The following is an 8937-nucleotide window of genomic DNA, read 5'->3' as shown; positions in this document are numbered from 1 at the left end:
AAATCTCTTTGGCCTGTTACAGACTGCCAAAATAAAGCTGCTTCGGGTCTCCTTGGAGGTATGCTGTTTAAATGATGCATGCACCCTAAGAATCCGGAAACTGCACCAAAGCTGCCCTCCAGTGCTTAGGAATGGAGTGTGGCTTTGATGTGACCGCCGGACTCTTAGGACCCATGCATCATTTACATAGCATACCTCCAAAGAGACCCCAAGCAGCTTTGGCGCGACCTCCGGACTCTTAGGACCCATGCATCATTTACATAGCATACCTCCAAAGAGACCCGAAGCAGCTTTGGCGCGACCTCCGGACTCTTAGGACCCATGCATCATTTAAATAGCATACCTCCAAAGAGACCCCAAACAGCTTTATTTTGGCAGTCTGTAACAGGCCTTTATTTGCTCTTGGAGGATTGGATCTACTCTCCAGAACTGAATTTGTTTCTAAAAATACATCCATGTTTTGTCCAACTTTAGCTGAATTTGAGTGTTTGGACCTGTTTTCCCACCCTTTCAGGTCAGTGTGAGTGTGTGTTTGTGTTGCAAAGAGCCACTGTGACACAGCGGTTTGAGAGTTGGACTTCATAGAGAGATGAATTTCTGGGTTCTAATAGGTTTTATTAATTTCCACCAATCTGGATAGAAAAAGAGAATCAAAGCAAACCACAACCTCCCCGACAAATGCAAACATATATATATATAATCACTCTTTAAAGGAAAATAACAATACAAATAAATAAAGGGACCATATCCATCTTCTTCTGTATCCATCTTCCATGTAATTCGTAATTACATTGTCTAGATTACATTGCAAAATCTCTTATTATAGTTTCCTTATCTACAGTCATCCATACATTTGTTCCTCATTGGAATTCTTTATCTTGTTGTTTGGTTTTGTCGTTTCCTTGTTCCTTGACATACTAGTCCATAAACCGGGCTACGGGTTCTGCAGATCCAGGGTTCGAGTCCCAACTTGGCCATTAAAACCCACTGGCTGACTTTGGCCAAGTCACACTCTCTCAGCCTCAGGGGAAAGCATTGGCAAACCTCCTCTGAACAGATCTTGCCAAGAAAACCCCAGGATAGGGTCACCATAAACCAGAAAGGACTTGAAGGCCCACAACAAAAGTGTGCGTCGTGCGCTTCCCTTCCACCGTAAAAGGCCAGACTTTTGGGCTGTGGTTGTTGTTGTTGTTGGACAGGAATAAAATGCGAGACCCACAAAGTGTTGCTTAAGGGAAGGAACTTTTCATTGCAATCCAGTGTGTTTCTGTCTGCAGCCCAAATCTGCATGCATTTGCATAGAACTCACTGACTAAAGCAACCTTTTCGAAAGGGAGGGAAGGATTATACTAGCTTTGATTTTAGCAGTAGTGTTGTGTAGTGGTTTGAGCCTGGAGACCATGCTTCGAATCCCTCCTCAGAAACCCACCGGCTAACACTGGGCAAGTCACGCTCTCTCAGCCTCGGATTCAACTCCCTCTGAACAAATCTTGCCAAGAAAACCCTATGAGAAGTTCAATTTCCATAAGTTGGGAATTACTTAAGGTGCACTGGAGATCCGGGTTTGAATCTCTGCTCAGCCATAGGATCCCATTGGGGGCACTTGGGCGAGTCACACTCTCTCAGCCTCAAAGGAAGGCAATGGCAAACCTCCTCCTCCTACCTTTTAAAGGTAATCCAGAAAGCCAAACATCCAAGGAGCCCTTCCAATTGGTAGTCCAGTCCTTTACTTAGAAATCCTTCTAGCGAAACATATAGAGAATCAGGAATCTTAGTGAGACGTTAAAGGCTTTTATGGCTGGCATCCATAGATTTTTGTGGGTTTCGGCCACACAGCCCGAAAAACCTACAAAGAACAATCTTCATGAGCTTTTTATTTGCTGGATCATGTCCTTAGATACTTCATTATCTGGGGAAGAGAGGGGATCCAGACCCAAACTCCCCTATGATCCAGTATACAACAAAATATCCTTGTGTGCTTTATTGCAAAGTGAAAAATTCAGTCTGTGGTTTGAAAACTGCTTTCAGTTTATTATATCTATATCTATATCTATCTATCTATGAAATCAATATACTGTATAGGGATTTGATACATTTAACGTGTATGTTGTTTGCAGATGAGGGCTCTCTGCCCTTCTAACTTGGAAATGAAAAGAAAGGAAAGGAAAGGAAAGGAAAGGAGAAATTGGAAAGAACCGAGCATTGGTTAGAAAAGTAAGAAAGGGAAGGAAAGGGAAGGAAAGGAAAGGACCAAGCATTGGTTAGGAAAGGAAGGAAGGAAAGAACAGAAAAGGAAGGAAGGAAGGAAGGGAGGGAGGAATGGAAAGAAAGAAGAAATTGGAAAGAAAGAACCAAGCATTGGTTAGGAAGGTAAAGGAAAGAACAGAAAGGGAAGGAAGGAAGGAAGGAAGGAAGGAAGGAAGGAATCATGAAGAAAGAATCAAGCATTTGTTAGGAAAAGAAGGAAGGAAGGAAAGAAGGAAGTGGAAAGAAAGAACCAAGCATTGGTTAGAAAAGGAAGGATGGGAAGGAAGGAAGGAAGGAAGGAAGGAAAGAAGGAAGTGGAAAGAATGAACCAAGCATTGGTTAGGAAAGTAAAGAAGGAAAGAAGGAAGGAATCGTGAAGAAAGAATCAAGCATTGGTTAGGAAAAGAAGGAAGGAAGGAAAGAAGAAAGTGGAAAGAAAGAACCAAGCATTGGTTAGGAAAGTAAAGAAGGAAAGAAAGAAGGAAAGGAAAGAAAAGGAAGGAAGGAAGGAAGGAAGGAAGGAAGGAAGGAAGGAATTGTGAATTAAAAATCAAGCATTTGTTAGGAAAAGAAGGAAGGAAAGAAAGAAGGAAGTGGAAAGAAAGAACCAAGCATTGGTTAGGAAAGGAAGGAAGGGAAGGAAGGAAGGAAGGAAAGAAAGAAGGAAGTGGAAAGAATGAACCAAGCATTGGTTAGGAAAGTAAAGAAGGAAAGAAGGAAGGAATCGTGAAGAAAGAATCAAGCATTTGTTAGGAAAAGAAGGAAGGAAGGAAAGAAGAAAGTGAAAAGAAAGAACCAAGCATTGGTTAGGAAAGTAAAGAAGGAAAGAAAGAAGGAAAGGAAAGAAAAGGAAGGAAGGAAGGAAGGAATTGTGAATTAAAAATCAAGCATTTATTAGGAAAAGAAGGAAGGAAGGAAAGAAGGAAGTGGAAAGAAAGAACCAAGCATTGGTTAGGAAAGTAAAGAAGGAAAGAAGGAAGGAATCATGAAGAAAGAATCAAGCATTTGTTAGGAAAAGAAGGAAGGAAGGAAAGAAGGAAGTGGAAAGAAAGAACCAAGCATTGGTTAGGAAAGTTCTTCTGCCTCGTTGTTTTTTGCTTTTCCCGACTTGCAACTGGAGAGAAAAGGCAGAGTTAAGCGAGAAAGAGGGAAGCGAGAGCCTTTGAGAAAGTGGCCCCTTCTTCCATCAGGAATCCATTCGAACTCCATATTTTACTCCTGTCCCCCCCGGATTTTACAGTCCCAACCTGGTTAAGGTAGAATGAGAAGGAGGAGGAAGAAGAAGAGGAGGAAGAAAAGGAGGAGGACGAGGAGGATGAGAAGAGGAAGTGGAGGAGAAGAGGGGAGGAGGAGGAGGAAAGGAGGAGCGGGAGCAAGCAGAAGAAGAGGAGGAGGAAGAGGGGGATGAGAAGAGGAAGTGGAGGAGAAGGGGGAGGAGAAGGAAGAGGAGGAAGAAGAGGAGGGAGAAGAAGAAAAGGAGGAGGAGGAGAGGAAAAGGAAGAGGAGAAGAAGTGGAAGAGGAGGAGGAGGAGGAGGGGGAGGAAGATGAGGAGAAGGAGAGAAAGAAGAAGAGGAGGAGGAGGAGGAAGAAGAAGAGGAGGAAGAGGAGGATGAGAAGAGGAAGTGGAGGAGAACAAGAGGGAGAGGAGGAAGTGGAAGAGGAGGAAGAGGAACAAGAAGAAGAAGAGGAGGAGAAGAAGAAGAAAGAAGAAGAGGAAGGGGAACAAGAAGAAGAATAGGAGGAGGAGGAGAAGAAGAGGAAGTGGAGGAGAAGGGGGAGGAGGAGGAGGACGAAAGGAGGAGGGGGAGCAAGCAGAAGAAGAAGAGGAGGAGGAGGAGGAGGAGAGGCAGTGGAGGAGAAGGAAGAGGAAGAAGAAGAGGAGGGAGAGGAAGAGGTGGAAGAGAAGAGAAGAAGGAAAAGTAGTGGATGAGGAGGAGGAGGAAGAAGAGGAGGATGAAGAGGATGAGAAGAGGAAGTGGAGGAGAAGAGGAGGGAGAAGAGAAAGTGGAAGAGGAGGAGGAGAGGAAGGAGAAGAGATGGAAGAAGAGGAGGAGGAGGAGGAAGGGGAGGAAGGGGAACAACAAGAAGAAGAGGAGGAGGAGAAGGAAGAAGAAGAGGAGAAGGGGAAGTGGAGGAGTAGAGGAGAAGAAGAAGGAAGAGGCGGGAGAAGAGGAGGGAGAAGAAGGGAGGAAGAGGAGGAAGAGGAGGAAGAGGAGGAGGAGGAGAGGAAGAAGAGGAAGAGAAGAGGTGGAAGAGGATTAGGAGGAAGAGAAGAAAAAGAAGTGGAGGAGGAGGAGGATGAGAGGAGGATGAGAAGAGGAAGTGGGGGAGAAGAGGGGAAGATGAGGAGGTAGAAGAAGAAGAGGAAGAGGAGGAGAAGGGGGTGTGGGGGGCTGCCCTGCCCTCTGCCCCCTTTGATCCCCTGCTGCCAGTCTGAGAGGAGGAGGAGGGCCAGTCCTCCCTCCCTCCCTCCCTCCCTGCTCACCTGGAGGGCCCTCCCCCTGATTTGCATGCCTTAAGAGGAGCTCCGGCTGGACGGAGGGGGACCCTGGAGGAGGAGGAGGAGGAGGAGGAGCAGCAGCAGCAGCAGCAGCAGCCTCGACAGGTGCCAGGCTGGGAGGGCCCCTGCCTTGGCTCCCTTCCTTGGCTCTCTGGGGCTCGGAGAAGATGGTCTCCAAGCTGAGCCCTTTGCAGAGCGAGCTCCTCCGCGCCTTGCTGGGCTCGGGTCTCTCCAGGGAGCAATTGCTCCAAGCCGTCGAGGAACTCATGCCAGGCAGCAGCAGCAGCGGCAGCAGCAGGGCGAGTAACACCAGTCCCAATGGCACCCACTTCGGGGTCAAGCTGGAGAAGCTGCAGCTCTCCCCGGGAGACGCCGAGGCCTCCTCCGCCGGCGAGAGCAAGCTGGTCTTCCACACTCTGACCAACGGCAGCAGCGGCAGCGGCAGCGGCAAAGGCAAGCTCTCCGGGGACGACGAAGGCTCCGAGGACGGCGACGACTTCGACACGCCGCAGATCCTCCGCGAACTGCAGGCTCTCAACACACAGGAAGCCGCCGAGCAAAGGGCCGAAGTGGAAAGAATGGTCAGGTAAGAATTGCCCGGGATCAAAGGCAGCCTCCAACCTTCAGATCAAAGGCATGGAACGCTCGGCGGCGAACGTTCGGACGCTCGGAACCCTTCTCTTCGCCGCGACTGCCTTTCGCTTTCCTCTCCTCCTTTAGCTTTATGGAGGATTGATTGATTTCCATCCCTATCTATGCCGCCTTTCTCCCTGCCAAGGCGGATGGCAGGCCAAAACAAGGCAAAGGCATCGACATCTGATCCAAAGCCATTAAAACACCATTGGAAACGAGTGGAATTAAATGTCCAAGAAACTGGTTAGCATCTTTGGGGAATAAAGATCATATATATATATGATATATATAGACATATATATATATATATATATATATATACATATATATATATATATATATACATATATACATATATGTATGTATATATATATATATATATATATGATATATATAGACATATATATGGAGGTGAATAAAGATCATATATATATATGATATATATAGACACACATATATATATATATAGACATATATATATATATATATATATATAGACATATATATGGAGGTGAATAAAGATCATATATATATATATATATATATATATATATGATCTTTATTCACCTCCATATATATGTCTACAAAAGGGACATGAAAGAGATCCATTCTTGAACATTAAACTGAATTTAGTGTGCAAGGAATTTGTGTGTTTGGTGAATATATATATATATATATATATATATATGTCTACAAAAGGGACATGAAAGAGATCCATTCTTGAACATTAAACTGAATTAAGTGTGCAAGGAATTTGTGTGTTTGGTGAATATATATATATATATATATATATATATATATGTCTACAAAAGGGACATGAAAGAGATCCATTCTTGAACATTAAACTGAATTAAGTGTGCAAGGAATTTGTGTGTTTGGTGAATATATATATATATATATATATATATATATATATATATATATATATGTCTACAAAAGGGACATGAAAGAGATCCATTCTTGAACATTAAACTGAATTAAGTGTGCAAGGAATTTGTGTGTTTGGTGAATATATATATATATATATATATATATATATATATATATATATATATATATGTCTACAAAAGGGACATGAAAGAGATCCATTCTTGAACATTAAACTGAATTAAGTGTGCAAGGAATTTGTGTGTTTGGTGAATATATATATATATATATATATATATGTCTACAAAAGGGACATGAAAGAGATCCATTCTTGAACATTAAACTGAATTAAGTGTGCAAGGAATTTGTGTGTTTGGTGAATATATATATATATATATGTCTACAAAAGGGACATGAAAGAGATCCATTCTTGAACATTAAACTGAATTAAGTGTGCAAGGAATTTGTGTGTTTGGTGAATATATATATATATATATATATATATATATATGTCTACAAAAGGGACATGAAAGAGATCCATTCTTGAACATTAAACTGAATTAAGTGTGCAAGGAATTTGTGTGTTTGGTGAATATATATATATATATATATATATATATATATATATATGTCTACAAAAGGGACATGAAAGAGATCCATTCTTGAACATTAAACTGAATTAAGTGTGCAAGGAATTTGTATGTTTGGTGAATAAAGATCATTCATATATATATATATATATATATATATATATATCACATACACACATTATATCGAGTTACATGAAAGGATACAAAAGGGACATAAAAAAGATACATTTTTGAACATTAAACTAAGTTAAGTGTCCAAGAAATTTGTATGTTTGGTAGATAAAGATAATAGATAGATAGATAGATAGATAGATAGATAGATAGATAGAACATTATAACAAGTTGCATCAAAGAGATACATTCCTGAACATTAAATTAAATTAAATGTTCAAGAACTGTGTTAGTACTGTATGTTTGGTAAGTAAAGATATGTGGATATAGATATAGATAAAAAGAAAACATCACATCAGGTTACATAAAAGGTCCACAAAAGGGACATAAAAGAGATCCATTCTTGAACATTGAATTAGATTAAATGGAATTAAATGTTCGAGGATTAAATTCGATTAACATTAAATTAAATGAAATGGAATTAAATGTTTGAGAAAGCATTAGTATATTTGGTGAATATATATATATATATATATATATATATATGGATATACATATAGATATAGACAAAAATAGGTATGGATATAGATATAGATATAGACAAAAATAGGTATGGATATAGATATAGATATAGACAAAAATAGATATGGATATAGAGATAGATATAGACAAAAATAGATATGGATATAGAGATAGATATAGACAAAAATAGATATGGATATAGACAAAAATAGATATGGATATAGATATAGATATAGACAAAAATAGGTATGGATATAGATATAGATATAGACAAAAATAGGTATGGATATAGATATAGATATAGACAAAAATAGATATGGATATAGAGATAGATATAGACAAAAATAGATATGGATATAGACAAAAATAGATATGGATATAGACAAATAATAAAATGAGATCAAGTGACCTAAAAACTACACCTAAAAAGGGGCCTAAAAGAGTCACAAAAAGGATCCCTATTTATTGCTCCTTGACTGGCTTGATCTCTCTGCCCGCCGCCTTTCTCTCCGAAGGGACCCGAGGCGGCAGAAAAAGAAAAGCATCACCGATTTAAACCGATTAAAAGCCTTAAATAAAACATTTCATCTGGAATTGAATGTTGGAGGCATTTGTTAGTATGTTTGGGGCATAAAGGTGAAAGAAAATGTTATGAGATCAAGTCCAATAGAAAGGCATTCCCAAAGGGACATAAAAAGAGGGGCATTATTCTGGAAGATTAAATTAAATCACATCAAACTAACTGAGAAATTTGTTCGTATGTTTGGTGACTAAAGATATTCATGTAAAAGAAAAGATCACATCAGGTTCCCTAAAAGGGGTACAAAAAGGAGATAAAAGGAAAACTCTCTTGAACATTGAATTAAATTAAGCTGTAAAACTGGGAAAAATATGTTCATTTTAAGCAACAGTCTTTCTAGGAGAAAGAGAGATGAAAAAGGAAACGGATAAAGAGATAGATATGAACGACGGTAATCTTAAGATTCAAACAGAGTCATAGAGAGAAAGTCCTTTCTGGCTTTTAGCAATATTACTACTGGATATCAATTCAATATAATATAATAGTAAAGGATAGGAAGGTTTTTCCTTCTGTCACTTTTAAATCTCTGTTTCGTTTTCATAAATATATATATGTTTGTGTCTTTTTTATTTATTAAAACAATAAAGATATATTTAAAATGAATTAAAGTAAACGGAATCAAAGGATCAAGAAATGTTTAGGTGAATATATATATATATATATATATATATATATATATATATATATATATATATCAAGCTACCTAAAAATTTCTTGAACCTTTGATTCCATTATATATATATTAACTTTTATTTAAAAAGCACTGTAAATTTACAAGAGGTGAATATATATATATATATATATATGGTAAATATATATATATATGGTGAATATATATATATATATATATGTGGTGAATATATATATATGGTGAATATATATATAT

At 39.2% G+C, this 8937-nt stretch overlaps 1 protein-coding gene across 1 annotated transcript in view; it reads left to right on the top strand.

Annotated features, from left to right (window-relative positions):
• The first annotated feature begins 4915 nt into the window (after positions 1 to 4915).
• LOC149286414 (hepatocyte nuclear factor 1-beta-like) overlaps positions 4916 to 8937 on the top strand; it is a 70848-nt gene continuing 66826 nt past the window's right edge. Inside the window, exon 1 of the mRNA XM_089494199.1 lies at positions 4916 to 5334. Coding sequence (XP_089350325.1) covers positions 4916 to 5334 — 419 coding nt within the window. The remainder of the gene's footprint in view (positions 5335 to 8937) is intronic.

Source organism: Sceloporus occidentalis, unplaced genomic scaffold, assembly GCF_023333645.1.
Source record: "Sceloporus occidentalis isolate IW3139 unplaced genomic scaffold, rSceOcc1.0.p SCAF_69, whole genome shotgun sequence".
Lineage (NCBI taxonomy): Eukaryota > Metazoa > Chordata > Lepidosauria > Squamata > Phrynosomatidae > Sceloporus > Sceloporus occidentalis.
Note: the sequence above shows the minus strand (reverse complement) of the source record. Positions and strands in the feature narration are given on the sequence as shown.